The sequence below is a fragment of the Octopus sinensis genome, linkage group LG7 (genome assembly GCF_006345805.1).
Source record: "Octopus sinensis linkage group LG7, ASM634580v1, whole genome shotgun sequence".
NCBI classification, from domain to species: Eukaryota; Metazoa; Mollusca; class Cephalopoda; order Octopoda; family Octopodidae; genus Octopus; species Octopus sinensis.
The window spans coordinates 38734216-38760981 of record NC_043003.1 but is presented as its reverse complement, the minus strand read 5'-3'; the positions used below and the strand labels follow the sequence as shown (position 1 = coordinate 38760981).

General features: G+C 38.8%; 1 protein-coding gene across 3 annotated transcripts in view; it reads left to right on the top strand.

The window, feature by feature from the left end:
• The window catches only part of LOC115214057 (hexosaminidase D), a 53975-nt gene that overhangs the window by 14711 nt on the left and 12498 nt on the right, over positions 1–26766 (top strand). For all 3 annotated transcript variants that reach the window (XM_036504717.1, XM_036504716.1, XM_029783098.2), the window contains exons 3-13: positions 736–790; positions 2547–2656; positions 4612–4699; positions 6663–6741; positions 8309–8394; positions 9707–9890; positions 10699–10767; positions 13592–13787; positions 21595–21677; positions 24686–24767; positions 25422–25523. In XM_036504717.1, coding sequence (XP_036360610.1) covers positions 736–790; positions 2547–2656; positions 4612–4699; positions 6663–6741; positions 8309–8394; positions 9707–9890; positions 10699–10767; positions 13592–13787; positions 21595–21677; positions 24686–24767; positions 25422–25523 — 1134 coding nt within the window. The remainder of the gene's footprint in view (positions 1–735; positions 791–2546; positions 2657–4611; positions 4700–6662; positions 6742–8308; positions 8395–9706; positions 9891–10698; positions 10768–13591; positions 13788–21594; positions 21678–24685; positions 24768–25421; positions 25524–26766) is intronic.

Below are 26766 nucleotides of genomic sequence, written 5' to 3'. Positions count from 1 at the left end.
TATATATGCATGTATGTATGTGTGTGTGTGTATATATATATATATATTCAGTTGTGCTCAACTGCCATTTCAGCTACTACATTGGCTTCTACACATTGGGTCATAGTTGGTATTATTTTTTCCATTTTCATTCAGGTACTCACAATTCACATGCACTACTTCCTCTCTTCATTCATATTCTGTATACTACTCCAGGCTCTGCACTATGTTCAGTTCTTTCAACCTAGCACACTGGCTCTCTGGAATTCTCCCCTTACACAAGCTATTCCTATTGATGGCTGCAAGAAGAACATGTGCAAGGGAGAATTTCCAGAAAGCCAGTGTTCAAGACTGAACCATATTGGTCTCACCAGTCTTAGAAATGCAAGTGTATGTAGCTTGTATGGAGTGAATGTAAATATATTGTGATTGTCTGTGTAAACACCTTGGATTATGTGTATAGTATGGAAAGAAATATGCAGTTAAGGCGGTGAGCTGGCAGAAACGTTAGCACGTCGGGCGAAATGCTTATCAGTATTTCGTCTGCCGTTATGTTGTGAGTTCAAATTCTGCCGAGGTCGACTTTGCCTTTCATCCTTTCGGGGTCGATAAATTAAGTACCAGTTATGCACTGGGGTCGATGTGATCAACTTAATCCCTTTGTCTGTCCTTGTTTGTTCCCTCTATGTTTAGCTCCTTGTGGGCAATAAAGAAATAAGAAATATGCAGTAAATGTTTGTTATTGTCTATTTACAGCACAGTTCACTTGGACCTGAAAGGTGCACCTCCAAGGGTCAGTTATTTTGCTGAGGTAATGTCATTTTTAAATCCTTTACTATGAATTATTTCTGATTGCTATACCCACATGAACACTTACATGTTCAGGTGTGCCTGTGTAAGTTTCTATACTGCCTATGGCTCAGTGGTTAGAGCATCAGGCTCACAATCATAAGGTAGTGAGTTCCATTCCTGGATCAGGCTGTGTGTTGTGTTCTTGAGCAAGACACTCTATTTCACGTTACTCCAGTTCACTCAGCTATAGAAATGAGTTGCATTGCCACTGGAGCCAAGCTGCATTGGCCTTCATCTTTCCCTTGGATAACATCAGTGGTATGGAAAGGGGAGGCTGGTATGCCTGGGTGACTGCTGGTCTTCCATAAACAACCTTGCCTGGACTTGTACCTTGGAGGATAACTTTCTAGGTGTAATCCCCTGGTCATTCATGATGGAAGGGGGTCTTTACACTTTATAATAAATTTGACTCTATTTTCATTAGTGAGTCCTCTCATTAGTAACTGTTCTGTTGCTATTTTTAACTTGCTTTGAAATAATAGACTTAAAACACACACACACACATACACGACATAGATGATGTTATGTAAAATTCAAACGCAAAGGTGATTTTTCAGCCATTGTTTGACTTGCTTATGTAGCAGTCCAATGTCTTATATGGAGACCACATGTTTTAATCCCTAAATCGAAAGAGAACATTCATTGCTGAAGTGTTTATCTGTTAAGGTCATATGAAGTAGACCTGGCTGGAGATATATTCAACAATAAATTTACCATATCTACTTGTGTTTAAGTCGAATTTAGTGTTGAATTTTTATACAAAATTTTTTCCTTTCATATTCAAACTTTGCCCTGTATATAAATCACACTCAAGTTTTTCAGTTAAAATCAAGAATAAAATATGACTTATATATGACCATACAAATTTAAAAGGCAAAAATCAACCTTGGCAGGTTATGAACTCAGAATTTAAAGCAGTGTAACTAAACATTTTATTAGGATATGGTCTGTACTCTGAGGTGATTATACAGATTTTTATTCCACAAAAGAAAAAAAAAATACTTATAGAGAAGATAGACATAAGATGTTAAAATGTTCATAGCTGCCAAATAAATTTATGGACCAAATAAATGAAGTGAAGTGGATAAAAGGATCAAGAAAATGAGGCGTTAGCAAAGTTTGTGCACAGAGATGTGTGAATAAAGTTCATTCACATGATGTGTATACAGTCTTGATGAATAAGAGAGTCATTAAGGTGTGAACAGGAATAGAAATTGTCCAAATGAATGCATACACTTCATGAGAGAAAAACTCTGTGCTTGAGAGAAAAACTTACAAAGCTATTGAATATTATATATCTGTATATATCACTAGAATCAGTTTGGACAAATACATGCATAACTTTTGGAAAATAAAAATTCCATTTGATTTGATATGTATCGATAAAGTGAAGAGGAAATAGGTCACATTTTTTGCATGTTTCCACGAACTTCTTTTTCATTGGTTGACATCATAAAAAGTTTCCCTAATGTGCACTGGTTTTACTTACGAGAACTTGTGTTAATTATGATCCAAGGTGGACTTCAACGTATACTAATAACATGCATTTTACAAAATATTTTAGAAGTGAAAAATTATTATAAATTTTTCTTTTATAAAATTGAGCTGGGTGGCAGGGACTAAACGTTGATCTAGTGATCTAGCATCATAACATTTCCACTATAGCAACAGTCTCAGGAGGAGCCAATATTAATTTAGACCTTTTACTTGTCCAGATATTTCCTTTATTCCGTCAATGGGGTGCTACGAGTTTATTGCTAGAATATGAAGATATGTTTCCATACCAAAATGATCTCAAAGAATTGGCTGCTGAACATGCATACAGGTGAGATCATGTTTATATTTATTTTAAAGTTAATCTGAGTGGAGGGAAAATACACTGTATTTTACACAACGTACCCTAACTGCTTTATTATATTCCATACAACACACAAAGCATACAAACAATATTTTTTCATTTACTTCATGATTACAGGGATTCTAATGCATAATTAGCCTTAAGAAGTAACTAAGCTAGTCTATTGTCTGTCTTTTTATTTTCTTGCTAGAAAGACACTAGGCCTCATCTATTCAAAATATATGTATGTGACCACAACCTGCTAAGCAAAAATCAGTATATGTAGTGAGGTGTCTTATTTAAATGAGACACCTGATGAAACACTGCCTGCATTGATGGATGCAACACAGTTAGCTGTACAATATCCCGTCCATAAGGGACAGATGCAGGATGGGTTGAAATGATCTTTGTATTGAATAAAGATTCTTGCTAAATCCATTTTCCATTTTCCTCATTTATTATAAAATCAACAAACACTGCAGAATTCCTGATGTAAATCCAGTAACAATTACATCGTAACTGTGGATGACATCAAGTAGCCTAAATAGTGAAAGCACCATCCAAACGTGGCTGATGCCAGTGCCACCTTGACTGGCTTCCATGCCGGTGGCATGTAAAAAGCACCAACCAATTGCGGCCATTACCAGCCTCCTCTGGCCCCTGTGCCGGTGGCACCTATAAAGCACTGACTACACTCATGGAGTGGTTGGCATTAGGAAGGGCATCCAGCTGTAGAAACACTGCCAGATCAGACTGGAGCCTGGTGTAGCCTCCTGGCTTGCCATTCCCCGGTCAAACCTTCCAACCCATGCTAGCATGAAAAACGGACATTAAACAATGATGATGATGACTACTATTCATATACCCAAAGTCCAAATAATAATATTTTTATATATATATCTATATATATGCACACACACACACGCACACGCACACACACACACACACACACACCACACACTTTATTATATCCATATAGAATTTTAAATAGTAACATCCTCATTTCTTTTACATCTTGTAAAAAATGTATTGAAGGCACAGGCATGGTTGTGTGGTTAAGAAATTCACTTCTCACCGAAGTGGTTTCATTGGATGGATGTCTTCTGCTATAGCCTTGGAATGACCAATACTACATGAGGGAATTTAAATAGAAACTGTTTGGAAGTGTGTGTGTGTGAGTTTGCCACTGTATGTTTTTGCCATGACATTGCTTGGGTAGTGGTAACATATGTTTACATCTTGCATATAGAAAACAAATGGCAATATGTTAAGGACTGAAACACATTTGATCATAGACCTGCCATATCATGGCTAACCTAGGGCTAAACAACTGCACATTTTTTTTACTATTATTGTTTTAATTTTGCTGTTTTATATTTAAACCTAGGTCATCCTTCATTGAAAATACCTTTGATCAAAAATATTCAAAGGATGATCATTTCATCTTTGTTTGAAGTATAAATTATCCAGAAGATTACATTATCTTGAAGATGTATGGGTAGTAGGGTATGTTCTAAGGGAGGTTTAGCTACCATGTCTAGCAGGTCAAACAACTATGTAAAGATCCTCTCTTTTGCTTGTATTTCACTTATTATTTTGGTTACTGTTGCAGAAGTTGTGACAGATCTAGTTAGGGGTCAAAGAAGGCACCCCTACCACTCCAATACAGCAAATTTCTTAAAAGAAGAAATTTTTTTTAATGCATAGTGCACTGAAATATCTTCATTTTGTGAGATTTTCTTTGTCTCCAAGTTACACTTCTCACCTTTGGCAATCTAAGTCTTGGAGTAACATTGTCAGGGCTGCAGAGGCATCATGTATTTCTTAACAATGATGAATATTTTTAAGCCAAATAATACTTGACTCAGTGCAGAAAATAATAACAACCAGTCTTATATTTATAATAACTTCAACACTGAAATGTCTCACCCTATCTCTTCCAGCAAAGATGATATACAAAGAATACAACAATTGGCAGAACAAAATAATTTGGAAGTAATTCCTTTGGTTCAAACATTTGGTCATTTTGAGGTATGTAAAATGTATTTCCTTTTCTAGATTTCTAGGATTCATATTGTAATTTTGTTATGTTTAGTTTTTTGGGGTTTTAATTTCTGTCAGTTGTTACTACATTTGCTGTCTTATGTTTATTAGTTTTTTAAATTACAAAGTGCTTCTGTTTTTTATAATAAACTTTATTTTACATTTCTTGCCCACAAGAGATTATGTCCGATCTTTAGCATACTTCTGTGCGTCTTCTTAAATCACTATCACAGGAAAAGTTGTTGATAATTCTTATCAACAAGAACAAAGCTGATAAATATGCACAAGTATTGCAAAATAAGTTTAATTACCAATAAACATCAGCTTAGATGACACTTTACTCAACCGACAAAGGAAGGTGACCTATCAGACTGATTATTTAAACAGAATTCTGATTGGTTAAAAGTGTCTTCTTGTCTCAAGCTCTGATTTTCCACCTGTTCTTGTTGGAACCTTTGATACAGAGTATCGAAATTTTAATCCCTTTTCACACTTATAAAATTTCAAGTAAACTTTAAAATTTGTCATTACTGTTTTAGCCAGGAGACCAAACTGATAGTTTGGCAACCCGCTAATAAACATTAAAAATCGAAAAGAGAAAATAAACAGCTTTGCAAGTTTAACTCAGTGTTTAATGAACAAGAGGGGTGCAAAATTTAAGAAGCAACTTGTTAGAATATGCGCATCTGTGAGGAGACATAAACAAGAATAGTAAAAATCTACTATACCAAAAGAACTGGCAATACATACATTACAAGTGTTCTATGAAGAGAACAAAATTACTGCTGAAACAATATTAAACATCATATAAGGTAAATGAAGGTTTCTGTAGGAACACTAAATCATATTCACTTCGAGAGTGAATCACAGGTGCATCACTGAAATGAACAGACAAGAAACCGATGAAGAACAAGTGGCATATGGTAACATATGCAAAAAGTACAACCATAGAGAGGAGAATAACAAGATTTAAATTGTAATGTTACCAGTAGAGCTGTATACAGAAAAAGTAAAAGGAATTGTAATAGACTGAGAGAGACATGGAAATCTGAGAGATTTATTTGGAGACAGCATAGACCCATTGGGAGTAGAGGTGGAGTTTGATGAACTACCACCAGTTGTGGAATACAAAGATTTAGAACCATTCATGAACTTCTGAAAAGTAAGTAAGACGTTAGAATATAATAGACTATAAAAACGATGCTAATAGGAAAAAAAAGTTTAAGGAAAAATAAGAGGAAGAAAAATTATTAAAAACTGTATGTTAAAACATTTAAATGGTACTGCTTGAGAGTGGGGCTCAATGCAGCCATTCCATGAACCTTAATTTTTATACATCCTTCATTTCATTCGTTTTATGGTTTTTGTCCCCACTGTGATGTTCTGTCTGTCCTTGTACAGTTCCCTCTGTGTCATGGCCTAGGTGCTAAATAAAGAATTACAGTCAGCGAGATATGCTGTTCGGGCCAATCATGCAGCCAACGATGTTATGTCGTCATAATGCGGGACATATCACATACAGACATGCATACATACATACATATGTACCATCATCATCACTATGATCCCCTCTCTCTCTTTCGGAGAGGCACTGAGCAGCTATACGCACACATACACACACGGCAGTAACTTCCACCTACCGAATTCAATAACAAAACTTCGCTTGGCTCGGGGCTATAGTAGAAGACACCTACCCAAAGTGCCACGCAGTGGGACTGAACCCGAAACCATGTAGCTAGGAAGGAAGCTCCCTAACCACACAACCATGCCCGCGCCTACTATCATCATATAATAATATGTATCTTCCATACTGACAAAGATTTGATGATTTGACAAGATCTGATAAGTCAAAAGACATGTTTTGTGCTTCTTTACCTTCATCATCTTATAACTTTTGCACTCAGCCATCTACAGCTTTCTTCAAATCTTCATGTTGTTCTCTATCTTGTAGTTTGTTTTGAAACATGAAAAATTTCAAAAACTCCGGGAAGTTGCAGCTTACCCTACTTCTCTATGTCCAACCCATCCAGGTGAGTAAGTCACATCTCTTCCTCACCACTTTCATCTAACTTCCTGTCAATACATGTCAGCAGTTTGGATGTTGATACAAATGTTGTAGAATGAATGATAAACTCTTGGCAAGATGAGGAGTCTGTGACCTGGTTTTGTTTCACAGTTGTAATTGTTTTTCCTCATTTTTATTGATCACTAATATATTTACAAAAAGGCAGGAATGTTATACAATCACATTTCATTTCTCCTATAAAACTATAGCTTCATATCTACTGTAAGAACACATCTGCACATCAAACATTGCATCGTATCCTTAAAGCATAGCACATAACTTTAATAACCTCAGTCTTCCTAGCTGTCAACAAGTTCCATACTCTTACTCTCTTTTACTCCTTTATTTGTTTCAGTCGTTTGACTGAGGCCATGCTGGAGCACCACCTTTAGTCGAGCAAATCGACCCCAGGACTTATTCTTTGTAAGCCTAGTACTTATTCTATTGGTCTCTTTTGCTGAACTGCTAAGTTACGGAGACGTAAATACACCAACATCGGTTGTCAAGTGATGTGGTGGGGGGGGGGGGGGGCGAACACACACACATATATATATATACAACAGGTTTCTTTCAGTTTCCCTCTACCAAATCCACTCACAGGGCTTTAATCAGCCCGAAGCTATAGTAGAAGACACTTGCCCAAGGTGCCACGCAGTGGGAATGAACCCAAAACCATGTGGTTAGTAAGCAAACTACTTACCACACAGCCACTCCTACGCCTATGTGTTTGTGTTATCATTAATAGAAACAATAACACAAGCATGAAGTATGTATGGAACCTGTAACAGCTGAGGTCGACTTTGTTTTTCATCCTTCTGGGGTCAATAAATTAAGTACCAGACGAGTACTGGGGTCAAGGTAATCAACTTAACCCCTCCCCTGAAATTGCTGACCTTGTGCCAGAATTTGAAACCATTATTAATAGAAACAATAATGTGTGTTCAAAAAGGCGGCAAGCTGGCAGAAACATTAGCACGGGCGAAATGCTTAGCAGTATTTCGTTTGTCTTAACGTTCTGAGTTCAAATTCTGCCAAAGTCAACTTTGCCTTTCATCCTTTCGGGGTCGATAAATTAAGCACCAGTTACGCACTGGGGTCGATGTAATTGACTTAATACCTATGTCTGTCCTTGTTTGTCCCCTCTATGTTTAGCCCCTTGTGGGTAATAAAGAAATAGGTATTTCGTTTGTCTTAACGTTCTGAGTTCAAATTCTGCCAAAGTCAACTTTGCCTTTCATCCTTTTGGGGTTGATAAATTAAGTACCAGTTACATACTGGAGTCGATCTAATCGATTGGCTCCCTCCACAAAAATTTTGGGCCTTGTGCCTAGAGTAGAAAAGAATAATGTATGTTCAAACTTATTATGTTCACAGAATGCATATGACACTCTTCTTACTACAGTTTAACTTCACACCTGAACGGTTGGTGTGAACATACCACATTTCATGTCCTTAGTATTATTGAGGTGATGTTGGGGGTCTCTATTAGTTGCCAGTTACTAAATCAATGTGAGTCTGTTCTTTACTTTCAGATGCTTTAGACACAGTAAAGCTGATGATTGACCAAATTCTCACATTGCATCCTCGCAGTCACCGTTTCCATATTGGAGCCGATGAGGTAAGGGTTGGTAATTCCATTAGTTGTGTGGGCTTAAATATTGACCTCTTCCATCCTGTCACCATTCTTGCAATCTTTTCGATGGAATACTAAAGCCAAAAACAATTTGCCAATATATATATAGAGAAACAGAGAGCAACAAAATACATGCTAGTTATATACTCCTGCCAATTTAATTGGGCTCATTAAAAGTTTTTCTGCTGTTATTATTTGTCAGTGGTTAAGGCAGTGAGCTGGCAGAATCGTTAGCATGCTGGGCAAAATGCTTAGTAGCATTTCGTCTGTCTTTACATTCTGAGTTCAAATTTCCTCAAGGTCAACTTTGCCTTTCATCCTTTCGAGATCGATAAAATAAGTACCAGTTGAGAACTGGGGTTGATGTAATTGACTGTCCCAATCCCTTAAATTTCAGGCCTTGTGCCTATAATAGAAAGGATTATTTCTCAGTAGTTGGTAATTGATCTAAACAGTGATAAAGCTGGGCTTGAGAGGGCTCTTTAGTCTTGCTGATGGCAAGGTAACCTCTATAGTACTGGTGCTTTTATGTGGTGCTTCACAGGTGCTTTCTTGTGGCGCCACACAGGTGCTCTGACGTGGTACCGCCACGAGTGCTCTTTTTACATGACACTAGCCCAGGACTATTGCAGGTCAATCTTCACCATTAGGGGGACTAATCTTAACACTTCTGCTGTAGAGTACGGATCTTCATGAGTATAGCAAGGTGCCAGACATCTCAGTCCTTTGTCATCTCACTTGAAAGGTTCAGCATCTTAAGGCTATCCTTCAGCACTTCATCCCATATCTTCCTGGGTCTCCCACTTCACGTGTTCCATCTGCTTTGAGAGATTGGCTCTTCTTTATGGAGCTGTTGGCATCCCTCTGCATCATACAACCAAACCAGTGCAGTCTTTTCTCTAGCACACAGAAACTAATTCCTCTTATGCCTAACTTCTCTCTCAAAGCATTAGCACTCTGTCGAATATGTACACTTACATTACACATCTAGCAGAGCATATTAGCCTCATTTCTTTCTAACCTTTGCATGTCCACTGCATTCAGGGCTAATTGCTCACTACCATGTAGAATTGATGTCCATATACATGATTACTTTGTTTAAGTGAACCTATCTGTTCATAACCAGCTCATTACTTAATTTTTGCTAAAATTGTACTGCCTATGTCCATGTGCATCTATCTATTTATCTGGCTCTCTGTCTGTCCATCTATGTATGTATGTATTTATGCATGCATGTTCTATGCTAGAATATATAAATTGTGGTTCCAATCTGTTTATAGAGTTTTGTCATTTACAGGTTTATCACATAGGGTTCTGTGAGCGGTGTAAGAAGACAATGGCTTCAGAGAACTTAACAAACCAACAGATGTTCTTTGTTCATATTGAGAAAGTTGTGAAATATGTGAAGTGTAAATACAATCATCTGACTGTTCTCATGTGGGATGACATGATGAGGTTTTGTGAACTGGCTCTTCTTAAAGGTAATGTATATATAAGCGCACATCTATATACAGATACATACACACATGCATATATATTTGTGAGTATGTGTTAACATAATCATCATCACTCTTATTTCATGTCTGCTGTCCATGCTGGCAGAGATTAGACAGTTATTCACTGTCCAGGTTAACTTTTTTTTGAAGTTACTCTTCTCCAAGATGCATCAGAATGACGCATCTAATCTTGTGTTCTATTTTTGGAAGGTTTCTACAGCTGGATGCACTCCTAACACCAACAACTTCACAGAGTGTATTGGGTGTAATTTTTATAGCTCCATTCCTAAGGTAGCTGTCACATCCTCAGCCATATAAAAGTCCTCTCAATCCTACAGGGTCTCCTCTTATTTACGTATGATGTAGATGCAGATATCATTATTATTGTTGTTGTTGTTGTTGTTGTTATTTATTATTATCATCATCATCATTATTATTATTATTATTATTATATTATTATTATTATTATTATTATTATTATTTATTATTATTATTATTATTATTATTATTATTATTATTATTATTATTATTATTATTATTATTATTATTATTATTATTATTATTATAATTACTAAGGCAGCGAGCTGGTAGAATCATTGGCACGCCGGGCGAAATTCTGCTGAGCTCACCTTTACCTTTTGTCCTTTCGGGGTCAACAAAATAGGTACCAGTTGAGTCATGGGGTCAATGTAATCAACTTACCTCCTCCCCCAAAATTGCTGGCTTTGTGCCAAAATTTGAAAGCATTATTGTTAGAATCATCAAAATTTCTTTTTTTTTTGTCTCTCTCTAGAATCTAAACTAGGTGATATTGTGGAACCAATGGTATGGCACTATGTAACACAATTCGTCCTACCTAATGGTGAGTTTGACATCTATTATACGTCTCTTCCAATATTTATTTTAAATGATCTATGTTACATATTTTCGCATTTCCATTAATTGTATGGAGCTGTAATTGGATCTTTTCGGTTTGAACGGCAGTTTTTAACATAATTTCTAGGTAACTAAAAAAATTTTAAACTTCGTATACTGGTAGAATGTGTTTATAAAACATCTTTTTCTCTTGGCTTTATTGAGAACATTCTATAGTTCGTAAGATATTTGTTGTTTTTTTTCTTTAATTTCTGCAATTTCAACCAATCGCTGACATCTATTGAGGTAAAAAACATTCTGTACTGTATGAATATGTCCCTCATTTAAGAAACAGATTGGGTTTATTTACATTTGTGAAGAAAAAAAGATACCCTTCCCCCCACCCCTAACCCTAACCCTAACTAACCCTAACCCTAAAACAGATTGAAATGCAATAGATCGATACTAGGGTCATAATTATGGGTGACAATTTCATATGACATCGCTAGAAAAAACTGCCGTTCAAACCGAAAAGATCCCTGTAATTTCCTAATCAACTATGCCCTTTCTGGTTTTATGAAACTTCTCAAGATTTTTGTTGAGGCAGTTAGTTACCAGTAAGTGCAGGTACAATTCTAAAGTACTCCAGTAATTACAGATATTATTCTAAAGCTATAGACCAGATGGGATATCTGTAGATTTCTCTGTAGTTTGTGGTATAGACTTTTTCTTTTTATTTATCTTTAGCATTACGTTAACATTTGGTTCTATAGCTTCTTCTATCTTCTTTTGTTTGTTCTAGTCATTGAACTGCAGCCATGCTGGGGCACTGCCTTGAAGGGTTTTGGTTAAACAAGACTTATTTTTACATTCTGTTACTTATTCTATCAGTCTCTTTTGCTAAACCAATACGTTAGAGGGGATGTAAGCAAACAAACACAGATTGTCAAACACCAGAGAGATAGACTCAAACACAAACTCACACACACACACACACACACACACACAATAGGCTTCTCTCCCCCAGATCCACTCACAAGGCTTTGGTCAGCCCAGGACTATAGTGGAACACATACATTCAAGTTGCCACTCTGTGGGACAGAACTCAAGACCATGTGGTTGGGAAGCAAGCTGCTTACCACACAGCCATGCCTGCACCTATGTGCACACTTCCTGGTGTTTTTCTCTCCATACTAGCTCATTATGTCTGCTATGTTATGCTTACATTTTACTGAGATTTCGACAGAGGCTTTCTGTCAGTATTCTTTGATATTAAGTGTCAGCATACCCTCCACATCACTGTCATATTTTATACTTTAATCTTCAGGACTATCTTTTCAGCAGATTGCATTTTAAAATATTTATAGGCAGCTAGCATTGCAATGAGTTTTTCCAGAAACCAGCTTATGATTCGAGTGACATAATCTATGTTAATTTTCCACTCAGTGCATCCATACAGTTTTTATCTTCAGTTCACTCTCAAGACGTTAGTCTGGGGATATAGAAAAAAAAGCCCTACCCATGATGAGGTACCACTCAGTGGGACTGAACCTAAAACCATATGGTAGCAAAATGATCTTCTTAACCACACAGTCATACCTGTGCCTGTAGTATGTGTACTTTATTTATTATTTTATATATATATATACAGACACAGGCATGGCTGTGTGGTAAGAAGCTTGCTTCCCAACCACATGGTTCCAGGTTCAATTCCACTCTGTGATACCTTCGGTAAGTGTCTTCTACTATAGCCTTGAGCAACCGAAGCCTTGTGAGTGTATTTGGTAAATGGAAACTGAAAGAAGCCTGTCATATATATATATATATATATATATATATATATTGGTAAAAACGGTAAGATAACAAAAGAAAGAAAGAGACCTCAATATTATGTAAATAGAGGAAATTTATCTATATATATATATATATATATATATATATAGAGAGAGAGAGAGAGAGAGAGAGAGAGCAATAAGAAAATGGAGGGTATCAATAGGTGGTATTCATCAACTTTTAGACATTATATTATGTCAATTTATTTATTTACTAAAATGACAATTATAACAATATACATACATGTATAACATATTATGCTTTACATATATAATATATAAAGATATCAGTAATTATTAAAATATATAACATACAGGAATAGAAATTGGGATAATATCTTACAGCTGTTTCAGCCAAGAGGCAAAGATACCTCATTCTACCTTTATCCCTCCAGTAGTCTGAAGTAATTAGTAGATGAAATATATATATATATATGTGGAGGCGCAATGGCCCAGTGGTTAGGGCAGCGGACTCGCGGTCGTAGGATCGCGGTTTCGATTCCCAGACCGGGCATTGTGATTGTTTATTGAGCGAAAACACCTAAAAAGCTCCACGAGGCTCCGGCAGGGGGTGGTGATCCCTGTTGTACTCTTTCACCACACTTTCTTCCACTCTTTCTTCTGTTGGCCTGCTTGCTTAGCTAGCAGGGTGGCGTCATTTGAAGGCTAAAACAATGCGAACGCATTGTGACCAGCGATGTGTAACAACATCTGATGGTCTGGTCGGTCACATGATCATGTGATATATATATATATATGTATGTATATGTATATCAATATGTGTGTTTTTTTGTGTTTGTTTTTCCCCCCACCATCACTTGACAACTGGTGTTGTTGTGTTTGCATCCCCATAAGAATGAGTACTAGGATTAAAAAAGAAGTACTGGGGTTGATTCATTCAATTAAAATACTTCAAGGTGGTGCCCCAGCATGGCCGCAGTCCAATGACAATGACTAAATCAAGTAAACATGATAAATAAGGCATATGTATTTTTGCAGATATTTGGGACCGTTATTCCAAAGTATTTCCAAACATTTGGCTCGCAAGTTCTTTCAAAGGTGCTACCAGTTCTTCTGCCTACTTGACGAATATTATGTATCATGTTGACAACCATCTTGCCTGGTTGAGTGTCATCAACCAAGAGAAACATAAATTCAAGAAGATCTGTGGTATTACTGTAACAGGATGGCAAAGGTGAGTGGCAGCTGTAGTGGTGATGATGTTGTTGTTGGTGGTGGTGATGGTATTATTAGGGGTATTAAGGCGGCGAGCCAGCAGAAACGTTAGCATGCTGGGTGAAATGCTAAGCGGTATTTCATCTGCCATTACATTCTGAGTTCAAATTCCGCCGAGGTCGACTTTGCCTTTCATCCTTTCTGGGTCAATAAATTAAGTACCAGTTGTGCACTGGGGTCAATAAAATTGACTTAATCCGTTTGTCTGTCTTTGTTTGTCTCCTCTGTGTTTAGCCCCTTGTGGGTAGTAAAGAAATAGGTATTATTAGGAGTATTCGGGGTAGTAGACTTAGAGAAGTTAAGTTGCTGCAGTGTTGTTGTTATTATTGGTGGTGGCGTCCCGGTGGGGAATATATATAATAATAATAATAATTGTGTACAGTGCTCAGGTGCACTACAACTCATCTAAAGTGTATATATAATCAGGTGTAGTTTCGACGGATTTCGGGAAGCATGAGGGCCTTAAAGGATGCAGTGTCATGGCAGTCAACAACTGATGCAGGCAGTTTATTCCACGCTTCAGCAACCCTGAGCGTGAAAAAATGTTTCCGAAAGTCATGGGAGCTGTGCTGTTTTCTGACTTTGTAGGCATGTCCACGTGTGTTAGACACATGGAGATCAAAAAGGTGTTCAGTGTTGTTGTTGGTGAGGTGGTTGATAATCTTGTGGGTGTTTACCAAGTCCGTCGCTAGACGCCGGAGCTTCAGTGAATCCATGCCCAGGGAAACAAGGCGCTCAGAATATGGTAGGTGTCTGATGGAGGGTATGCGTTTGGTTGCACGTCTCTGGACAGATTCCAGGAGGTCAATGTTCTGAGCAAGATAGGGATTCCAAACTGATGATGCGAATTCCAAGTGTGGTCGTACCATAGCTGTATACAGTTTTAAATAGATGGCTGGAGAGCGGCTAACAAAAGTCTTGCTGAGTGATGCCAAGACACCCTCGGCCTTCTTGACAATTTTAGAGATATGCTTTGTCCAACGCAAATCACTGCTGACAGTGATGCCTAGGTCACGCTCGCAAGAGGATTTCTTGATATCAGTGTTGTGGAGGGAGTATGTGGACGCAGGGTTTTTTCTCCCAAAATGCATGGTGGTACACTTGTCCACAGCCAGTTTCAGTTGCCAGTCTGTGATCCATTGCTGCATTGTGTCTAGGTCTGATTGCAGGAAAGAGTTGTAGACATCAGGATCAGTCCTCTTGATTTCAAGGTACAGCTTGATGTCGTCTGCATATTTCAATACTGTGGCATTCTTTAAATTGGCATCTATGTCATTAATGTATGCCACAAACAGGAGGGGACCAAGGACAGATCCCTGTGGTACACCCGATGACATCTCATATGGTGTAGAGTGCTGTCCTAGAACTGTGACTACCTCCTTTCGGCTGAGGATGAAGGATTTCAACCAGTTAAAAAGGTCATCCCCCACAGAGAGTTTCACCATAAGCCTTTTGTGTGGCACAGAGTTGAAAGCCTTAGCAAAGTCAAGGTAGACAACATCCACCCATGAGCCACTGTCAGCGATCTGAGTAATGTCCTCAAGGAACTCGACAAGCTGGTCACTGCAGCTGGAGTTAGGGACAAATCCATATTGTGAGGGTCGGATGAGACTGTGAGAGCTCCAGAAGTTCCAGAGTGTTTCTCTGACACACGATTCCATCAGTTTTGCAATACAGCTAGTGAGACTGACTGGGCGATAGTTGACAGGTGATGTGCGGTCACCCTTTTTGAACAGAGGAATGACACTGGCAGTTTTCCACTGCTCCGGAGTAGCACCATTGTTGAGACAGTACTGGAAGAAAATAGAAAGCTGGTGTAAAAGGAAGTGCCTGCCACGTTTGAGAAGCAGGTATGTAACTCCATCGAGACCAGGGGAGGCATAGTTGCGCTTATTTTGAAGGTGACGTCGCAGCATTGCAGGTGTAAATTCCATAGTTGTTATGGAGTTTGCTGTTAGTGATGGTGAAGATGGTACATTTTGACTTTCGACAGTGAATATGTTTGCATAGCACTCGGCAATGAGTTCTGCGCATTCCTTGGGGTCGTCAGTGATCTGGTTCGTGTGAGGGTTGCGAAGAGGGCCCACTGGAGAGTGAGGTCTCTGCTTTGAATGCACATATTTCCAGAAAACCTTGCTGTCAGGATTGGCTGCTATGCACTGTTCAAATTCAAGCACTGCATTTTTTGTCACTTGCTTGAGATGGTTGGAGGATTTATTCCGCTTCTTCCTGTTGGTGTCTGATTTATGCAACTTGTATTCCTGTTCAGCAGTCCGACGTTCCTTCCTGGCAAGTCGGACCGCTGAAGTTTCCCAAATTGCCCTTTTGGGGCGGTTCTTCTTTTTTAGTTTACGTGGCACTGATGCTGCACATGCTGCCCATATTGAGTCCAGGATACTCTGGAGTATAGTATTCACATCTCCAGAGTTGTAGAATTCACGCCAGTTTGGGTGCTGTAGTTCAGTGTGGTACAGGTTCCAATCTGCTCTCTTCCAATCGAAGGAAGCAGATTGGAGATGGTTCAGGTGTTTGTTGCCCGCAAGAGCCAGATTGGCGATGATCATAGCATGATCAGAGTCACCTAGAGGTTCCTCCGTAGTACAATTGATAACCGCTTCAGGAGTTGTGGTGAAGAGCAGGTCCAAGGTGTTGTCGCCTCTTGTTGGAGAGGTGACTACTTGTGACCAGTTTGAGTCCAGCACAAGCTCAACAAAATCGTTTGCACTCTGTGGCCAACGGAAGGTTTCCCAATCGATCTCAGGATGATTGAAATCGCCTGCAATAAACACATAAGTGGCTGTTTTCCTGGCTGCAGCTCGGAGGATGTTGCAAAGCTGTGTGTCCTGATGGTAATTTGGGGGACGATAAACAACGCCAAGCAGGAGTGTTGACATGGTCATACGTACGTCACAGAAAAAACTTCTTCTTGTGATTCGTTCAAATCGGCACAAGGAATTACCAAAACATTTGAACGAACGTAGACCATCACACCACCACCACGGCGGTTAGTGCGGTCCTTACGGAAGAGGTTGTACCCCATGATGTTGAAAACCCCATCACAGAGTAAGGAATGCGCCCATGTTTCCGTGACAGTGATGAAGTCAGGGTCAACACTTCTGACGTAGGCGTTGAACAATGTATTTTGTTGCATAAACTGCGAGCATTTAAGGACAACAATTTGTACCCTGCTCGCAGTTTATGATGGTGTGTGGAGGATGGCAGATTGTCCTGGCTTAGTTTCCCTGAGTTGCTGTAGTCTTTTTAGTTATTGTGGGTAGAGAGCACTCAGACCAGCTGGTATCTCTCTTCCACGTTTCATCAGTCTTGACAAATCTCCAGATTTGTCCATCTTCCCGAAGACTGAAGCTTTCCTGTAGAGCTGAGTTCCTATTCAGGAAAGCCGCTACACGTAGCTTCGGACGTAGATCGGACGGTAAGCCTGGGCGTGTTCGGAAGGTGGTCCGATTTTCACGCCCAGCTTTAACTGAGGCCAGATGGTAAGAGGTTGCCTCAGTGTGGTCCGAAAAAGACAGCTTGATGAGCCTAGGTTTTGGGCCAGGTCGTCCAAGGCGGATAGCACCCGTTGGGGGAACGCAGCCTAGGTCTTTGGCTGAGTTGGCAGCAAATGCCTGAAGATCAGCCATGTCTTCAGGCACCCCAATGGCAATGACTTCATGGGTAGCAGAATCCGCGGTCTTAGATGCGACAAGAGGTACAGGTACAGGGAGGTTCTTTAGCAGAGCACTGGAGAAATCAAGAAGCAACCAACGAACATTTATATCAGCTATTGTTATATAGAAGTTATAATCATAATGATAACAGCAATATGTTCTCATGATGTTGTATTTCAGTCATTCTCAACTGAGATCCATATAGCACCTGAGGGTTCACATCAGATTTTTGGGGGTCCAATAGCAAAACAGTAAATAGTATTTTAGGAACACCTGAAGAAATTTTGCTTTAGACATAGGTATTGATATGTATTGCAAGAAACAGCAAGATTTCTTTCTCTAACAGTCATGAAACCAGGAAACTGGCCCTTATGAGTTGCTATGACTCAAGAAAGTAACTTAACCTTTTTACCTTCCTGTTACCAACCCTTACCTGTTTCCAAGCAAGGTGATATTTTCCTATGGCCATAGCCAGATATGGTTTCCACAGTTGACTGGGAACGAACAGCATCGCTTGTATGACAGTGATGCTCATTTACAACCATCTCATGATGTCAGGACAAGGGTACATGCAAGCACACAAAACACACATGTACATCATCATCAGCAGCAGCATCTGTATCAGCATCCTCATCCTCATCATCATCAGTTCAGGGAAAGCCAAAGAGGGGATCCATGAATACCTGATCAGTCCATTCCCTAAATAACCCACATCTTTGAATTGTGATAGGACCACTCTTACCTCCCTAGGGATCAGAAGCAGTTTTGTAAAATTTCTCTTGTAGGTCCTGTCTTTCTACACAACTGAATCTCAAATAACAACATCCAAGAACAATGCCAGCAACAGCCAACCATTGCAGACCAAGTCTAGCAGCACAGGTTACAGTGGTTTAGCCACGTCTGCAGGAGGAGCACTGGAAGTTTACTACACCAACTTTTATAACAAGTGACCCATGCAATGGAGAATCCAGCACAGCACACCAAAGAAGACATGGGCAAAACAAAATGAGGAAGACCTGGAGCCATAGTTCCTCGACCATGAGCATACCCAGGCCACTGCCATGAATCAGAAAGTGTGGAATAACATTATCACCAGAGTCTGTCATCCAGTAGCACCCACAGCAGCATATTGGTTGAGAGGACAGCCTCCTCCTCCAGTCACCAGCTAGAGATTAAAGAAGAAGAAGACTCTGTCTTTCATCATCTTAATGCCAAAATGACAGACCTAAGCACTAAGCCATAAAATTCCCTTGCAGTTAAGAGACATCTACACTTTCATATTGTTTCTGTTGAGGACTGCATATGTTACAGTCTGTGTGTAAATGTGCATGTGTCCATCTATTCAACCAGAAGGAGTATGGCTTTCAAGTGTCCACTTAAAACTGAGCCGTGCCGAAACTTTATATACATTTGTCTAGCACACAGAGTTAGAGTGGAAAAACTAGTTGGTATTTGAGGATCAGAAATAATACAAGTAGATTATTGATTTATTGATCTGCCCACTGCTTTAGGATAATGTTAGCATCTATTAACTAATATAATCATTGTTATCATCTCTATCATTATTACCACCATTATCATTATCAATTGTTACCATCACTATCATCATCATTATCATCATCAGCATCATCATCATAATTATCATCAGCAACATTACCATCTATCATTATCATTATCACCATCATAATTAATATCATTATGGTCATCATCGTCATTATCATTATCACCATTATAATTAATATTATCATCATTATCACCAAAGTGTTGAACTGGCCGTATCATTGAGACTGGACAAAATATGTAGTGACATTTCTTCTTTCTCTTTACATTCTGAGTTCAAGTACTAACTTTTGTCCTTTCAGTATCAATAAAATAAGTACCAGTTGAGTCCTAGGATCAATGTAATTGACTTTGCCCTCCCCTTAAAATTGCTGGCCTTGTGCCCAAATGAAAAAAAATTGTTATCATTATCACCATCTTCATAACCATCAATATCATCATTTTCATTATTACCTTCATTAGGACAGCGAGAATGGCAAACTCGTTAGCACACCAGACAAAATATTTGGCAGTATTTTGACTATCTTTATGTTCCAAGTTAAAATTATGCTGAGTTCGACTTTGCCTTTCATCCTTTTTGAGTTCAATGAAATAAGTACCAGTTGGGCACTGATACCAAAGTAATTAATTAGCTCCAATCACCACCTCAACCACACACACACGTGCACACACACACACACACACACACACTCATCTATAATACATTAAAAGTCAGATTGAATCTTACTTGTTTGCTTGCTTGCAATGTTACTCAGCCAAACTGGTGCATAATAGGAAAATACTATGAATTAAACTTCCCCTGAAATGTAAATACAATTGGAATGAAACAAATTTTGTGTATATCAGATAAGTGGTTGGTAAGATATTAAGGGTTTTCGGGGTATAAATGCCCAAAATGGTGCATAATGGGAAAAGTCTCCAAAATTAACTTAATCATGAAAGGGAAGTAACTTTCACCTTTCAATTAGACAGTGACTTGACGACGAAAAAATACGATTTGTTTTTTTACAGTAAATATTTCTGTTTTTGCTTTTGTTAAACACAATATTTTAATGTTTTTTAAAATTATTTGCAAGTGAATACCATTACAAAAGTTTTTTTTTGGCATAAATATTTTGTAAAAGACCCATTTGTAATCTCAGTGTGAAATAATTATTTCTATAGGTTTTTGGGTGTGTATTCAATGTATCTCACTTCCAAAGATTTGGCTGCTATTTCTAGCACACCCTTCTACCACGTAACTGCTATTTGCAATAAAGGACCCGAAATACCTGTTACATGGTAGCAGGGTGTGTAAGATATAGCAGGCAAATCTTTCCTTTTCTGGGGAAAGGAGCAGCTTAGACATGATTTTGATGTCACATTTGTTGAAAGCATGCAAAATAACCCGGAAAAGAAAAAAACCCCACAAAACAAAACTCCGTTGCTGGGAAACCAGACTTTCCCAGTGACCCAACCTACACTAGAAAGGATTATCGGTTTCAAATTTTGACACAAGGCTAGAAATTTTGGGCGAGGGGGTCAGTCAATTACGTCAACCCGAGCAGTCAACTGGTACTTATTTTATCAACTCTGAAAGGATGAAAGGCAAATTCAACATCAGCAGAATTTGAACACAGACTGTAAAGACAGACGAAATGCTAATCATTTGAGAGTAAGAAAAATGTGATGCGGCATTTGTTCCATTTCTTTACATTCTAAGTTTAAATCCCAACTTCCCCTTTCATCTCCCCAATCAAGTACTGAGGTTGATGGCATTATTTAACCCGCCAACCCTCAAAATCACTGGTTTTGTGCTTACATTAGAAATCGTTATTACCATCATTTTTATCATTATCTTTATTGCTGTCATTATCACTATCATCATCATTATTATCATCCACATCATCATCATACCAGCATTATCATCACCATGATCATCAATATTACCATTGTCATTATCAGCAGCAGCAGCAGCATTATCATCATCATCAGCATTATCATCATCATCGTCATTGCCATCATCATCATCTCCATTGTCACTATATAACCATCATTATTATTATTATCAGTACTCAATGTAGGATGATGAGCTGGCAGAATTGCTAGCACACTGGGCAAAATGCTTAACAGCATTTCATCTGTCTTTATGTTCTGAGTTCAAATTCCATCAAGGCCATCCTTTCAGAAGTGATAAAATAAGTATCAGTTGAACATTGGGACCAATACAATTGACTTACTCCCTCCTTCAAAATTGCTGGCCTTGTGCCAAAAATTGAAACCATTATCAATACTCAGTGTGGGCAGGCAGCTGGTATAGCAACATCATCGTCGTCATCCTTTTACATCCATGCATGCATGTATGTATGTGTGTATATAAGTTGTACCTGGTAGTCAAGTATGTGATGACACCAACAGCTTCTGACGTGTATCTTCAGCAATATTCCTATCAATGCAGCCTATCAGTAGGGTGTATAAACATGTGTGTGGCATGAATGTTTGTCTGCAATATAAGATAACCTTTTGTAATAACATCCAATATCATATTTTCTGCAGGTTTGACCATTTTGCTGTCCTCTGTGAGTTGCTGCCTCAGGCATTGCCGTCCCTTGCTGCCTGCTTACATGTCCTGAAGTCTGGTAAGTCTCAGCATCACTGACACTGCTGCCACCATCACCACCACCACCACCACCACCATCATTGAAAATATTTCTTTAGCCACCATCTTTAGACATCATTTTCATCCCCATCATCAATGTCTCAGCTGCCATCAAGCTAATAAAGGATCTTATAGTGAAGGTGCATGGCTTAGTGGTTAGGGGCATTTAAAATCACAATCGTAAGGTTGTGAGTTCAATTCTCAGTAGCACATTGTGTCCTTGAGCAAGACACTTTATTTCATGTTGCTCCAGTCCTTTCAGCTGGCAAAAATGTGTAGTACCTGTATTTCAAAGGACCAGCCTTGCCACATTCTATGTCATGCTGGATCCCTCTGAGAACTAAATTGAAGGTATGCATGTTTGTGGAGTGCTCAGCCACTTGTATGTTCATTTTATGAGCAGGCTGTTCAGTCAATTGGATTAACTGAAACCTTTATCGTCATAGCCAACAGAGTGCCGGTTTTAAAGTTTTAAAGGCCCTTAATGTTGCTGCTCAGCTTCAAAGATGTGCAAGTGTATGGCTTAATGGTTAGGGTGTTAGATTCATGATCCGAAGATTGTGGTTTTGATTCCAGGACCAGGGGACATTTTGTGTTTTTGAACAAAACACTTTATTTCATGTTACTCCAGTCCACTCAGCTGGCAAATCTGAGTAACCCTTCAGTGGACTGGCTTCTCATCCAGGGGAATATATGCACCACGGAAACCAGGAGACTGGCCCTGTGAGTATATATGACTAGGGAAGGATTGTTATAACAGTCAAACTTGCCTCAGATAACACTATAATATCTTTAAAAATAAAAGAACACACTAAATGATGAAGGCTTAATTACTGGAGAAAATGAGTTTCTCAATGCTGGATCATAGGTCTGCTTTATCATAAGTCTTTGATTAGAGATGAGTTGGCGTAAAACAGCAATAATGTATCTAATTCAACTCATATGTCTACTTCAACTATTCTGCAACCTATGTCTACCAGAGCTACCTTCTATCACTAATATTAACTACCTTGTTTCATTTATGTATTTCAGTTCTGCTGTAATTTATGTCTAGCACTACTGCTTTCTATCACCAGCCTTAATTATCTGAAGTGCCATATATTTCAACATCCCAGTTACTTGTACTTGTGGCGACATTCACCCTGGGCGGGTTGAGTTGGCTTCTTCCACCACCCTTGAGGCATCTCGAACCATGGCAATGGAAGAAGTTTCGTGGGAATATGAATTTCACAAGCAGTTTCCAACAATCCCGCATGTAGAGACATCCTGTTTGCCGTAGATTGTCTGCAGACGCAGGGACAGAATGACCGAGGAGCCGCTGGTTGCCGAAACAGACACTCCGAGGATTTTCACCAGAGCCCCGTCTACTGGGTTGTGGTCCTAATACTACTCGGTGTCAGACCAATCCGCCTTGGGTGGCCCTACCAGGAACCGAAGTTGCCGACGGCATAGCTCTGACACTACCTGTTGCCAGCGTCCCCACCACGGTGAGGAGGGGATGGACTTTGGGGATGCAGTTCTATTGCAACCTTTCTTTTCCATAGGTACCCTCTATCACAAGCCCTTCACCACAACATATCTAAATATGGTTGCAAGTTCTGGTGAAGTACCTTATAAAAGATAGACATCAGGAACTTGATCAATGCATGATAGCACTACTTATTAGATTTTACTATATATATAATCATAGTTGCGGCTAATACCAGTGTCATGTAACTCTCACCACTGCCGGTGGTGCATAAAAACACCCATGCCAGTGGCACATAAGAGCAGCTGTGCCGGTGGAATGTAAAAAGCACCCATCACACTCTTGGAGTGGTTGGAGTTAGGAAGGGTATCCAGCCATAGAAACCAAGCCAAATCAGACTGGAACTTGGTGCAGCTCTCTGGTTTACCAGTTGCAATCAAACTGTCTAACCAATGCCAGCATGGAAAGCAGATGCTAAATGATGATGATGATGAATTGACTGTCCAGCAGAAATGTTTAGGCTTAAATGGGGCACATAATACTACACTATTTTAGGATATATGTTCTGACCATTCTTGGATCACATAAAATATTGACTGATTCTAGGATGGTGTTGCAGATATATTATATTTTTAACCCTTTGCCTGCTCAAAGCATTTTTATGAGTTTGTCCAAACATCCATGCTTGTTTTCAGACTTTTACTCTTTTACTTGTTTCAGTCATTTGACTGTGGCCATGCTGGAGCATCGCCTTTAGTTGAGCAAATCAACCCCAGGACTTATTCTTTGTAAGCCTAGTACTTATTCTATCGGTCTCTTTTTGCCGAACCGCTAAGTTATGGAGACGTAAACTCACCAGCATCAGTTGTCAAGCGATTTTGGGAGGGGACAAACACAGACACACAAACACACACACAGACACACACACACACACACACACACACACACACACACATACACACACACACACACACACACACACACACACACACACACACACACACACACGCATATATACGATGGGCTTCTTTCAGTTTCCGTCTACCAAATCCACTGGTCAGTCCTAGGCTATAGTGGAAGACACTTGCCCAAGGTGCCACGCAGTGGGACTGAACCTGGAACCATGTGGTTGGTAAGCAAGCTACTTACCACACAGCCACTTCTATGCCTTTTTGTTAACTTTTGTTTCATACGTTCCGAGAAATAAAAATGCTTTCCCTTCAAATGTCCCAAGTTACTCTGGTGGTTGAAAATAATTTAGAATACATGTCATATATGATGCATGGGCACCAGGAAAATATGTTCCTCATATCATGTGATACACATGGCAGGCAAAGGATTAACTGGAATGTACTTTTTATCCATGACAGTGTGAATAATTTTTAGAAGAAATTTCAGTATTTGTATGTCATTTTAATAATTGGCTTTACAACTAGATACTGTTCCTCTTTATTACTAACCCTTTCACCTGTGAAGTAGGAATGAAATAAATTCATGATCCTCGCTTATTTTACTTTCAGGAACATTCAATTCTGATATTCACTTAACTGTTTCAAAGGAGCTGGAATTTGAACCTACACTGCCTCTTATCCCAGATCGAACGTATGTTTGCATTTATTGCATCTTAAATTCAAATATTAAACTACATATTTTAAAACATATTTGGTCCTTTTGGATAGGAATTTCAGGCTAGTGGGGTTAAAACCTAGTTTTAGTGACTAAAGATGTGAAACAACTGGCAAACCACAGATTTCAAATGTGGTTGTAAACAGTCTCAGTAAATTTCTTTGTTGAAAAACTGAAAGGACTCATAATACATGCAGACACACATGTGCATGCGTGCATGTGTGTGTGTATGTATGTGTGTTTGTGTGTGTGCACATAACCTTGTCTTGACGTCGCATGATGGTTACAAATGAACATCACAGTTGTACAAGTAATGCTGTCCAGCTTCAAATTTGCTATATAAAAGCATGTCTGGCCATGGAGAAATATTACCTAGCCTGGAAACCTGTGAGGGTTGGTAACAGGAAGGGCATCAAGCAGTAGAATATCTACGTCAACAAATTCCCTCTGGCCCATGCAAGCATGGAAGAGTGGATGTTAAATGATGATGATGATGAATGACATCAAAACTGAAACAGCAGATAAAGAATGCCCAAGCTGTTTTTTTTTTTTTTTACATAAATGTTGATGTAATTCAGTTATCTCTTGATTAAATTATAATGTTTTTTTTTTCTCTCTACTTCTCTCCAGTATATTTCCAAAGTGTAAATTTCCTGGGAGTGACATCTATCTACAAATGCTAGACTTCTTGCGATTCGAACTTGACTACAACGAATATATACATAGTGACAGGTAAGACGTTTGTTCAGTATATTGGCGTGTGATCAAAAACTAAACGTCAAAAGTAAAAAAAAAAAAATTGTGTAATTGTGGTCTGTCACAGTTATGTCCCTTTGTATCCAAGCTGATTTCGCCACCCTCTCTTTATGAAATTAATAAAAACAATTAGTACAAGACAAAGCATATGATATTAATATGGGCGCAAGAGTGATTGTGTGGTAAAAAGTTTGCTTTTCAACCACATGGTTCCCAGTTCAGTCCCGCTGCATAGAAAGTACCTTGGACAAGTGTTTATTAATATACCTCCATGCCAAACCAAGGCTTGTCAGTAGATTTGGTAGACGGAAACTGAAAGAAGCTCATCGTGTGTGTGTGTGTGTCCTCTGCCAACACATGACAAATGTGTGTTAGTTTGTTTACATCCCCGAAACTTGGAGGTTCAGCTAAGGAGACCGATAGAAAGACAATACCAGTCTTAGAAAGTAAGTACTAGGATTGACTTGTTCAGCTAAACCCATCAAGGTAGTACTCCAGCATGGCGACTGTCTAATAACTGAAACATTTGATAAAAGATAATATTGATATAAGATTCCTTGAAGGCAATACGAGAATGACCATTGTCCAGCAATTGAAACCAATGAATGAATAAAAGAATATGCTCCAATACCACAAAGTCACAGTGCTTCTACTCAAGGTGTATGAGTTTATTCTGATTCAGAATAAGCACAGAAACCCACATTTCTGTGGTGGTCGTCGTGGAGGAGGAAGAGGAGGAGGAAGAAGAAGAATGTGGAGGAGGAGAAAAAGAGGCTAATGTGAAAGAAATTATTAGTTCTTTTTTGAACTTCTTCAGATGTTTCTAGATTGACTGTTTTTCTGTCAGTAGTCAGTGATATTGTTAAGAAAGTGTGCAGGACACACACACACACACATACATATGTATTTATATATATATATATATATATATATATGAGTTATTATCTATATTTCAAGTGGTGAGCTGGCAGAATCATTGGCACACTGTAGGAAATGCTTAGCAGTATTTCATCTGACACTACATTCTAAGTTCAAATTCCACTGAGGTCAACTATGCCTTTCATCCTTTCGCAGTTGATAAATTAAGTACCAGTCAGGTATTGGGGGTTGATGTAATCAACTATCCCCCTTCCTACAAATTCCAGGCCTTATGCCTATAGTAGAAAGGATTATTTATATTAAGTAAAGGTAGTTAGCTGGCAGAATCTCTAGCATGCTG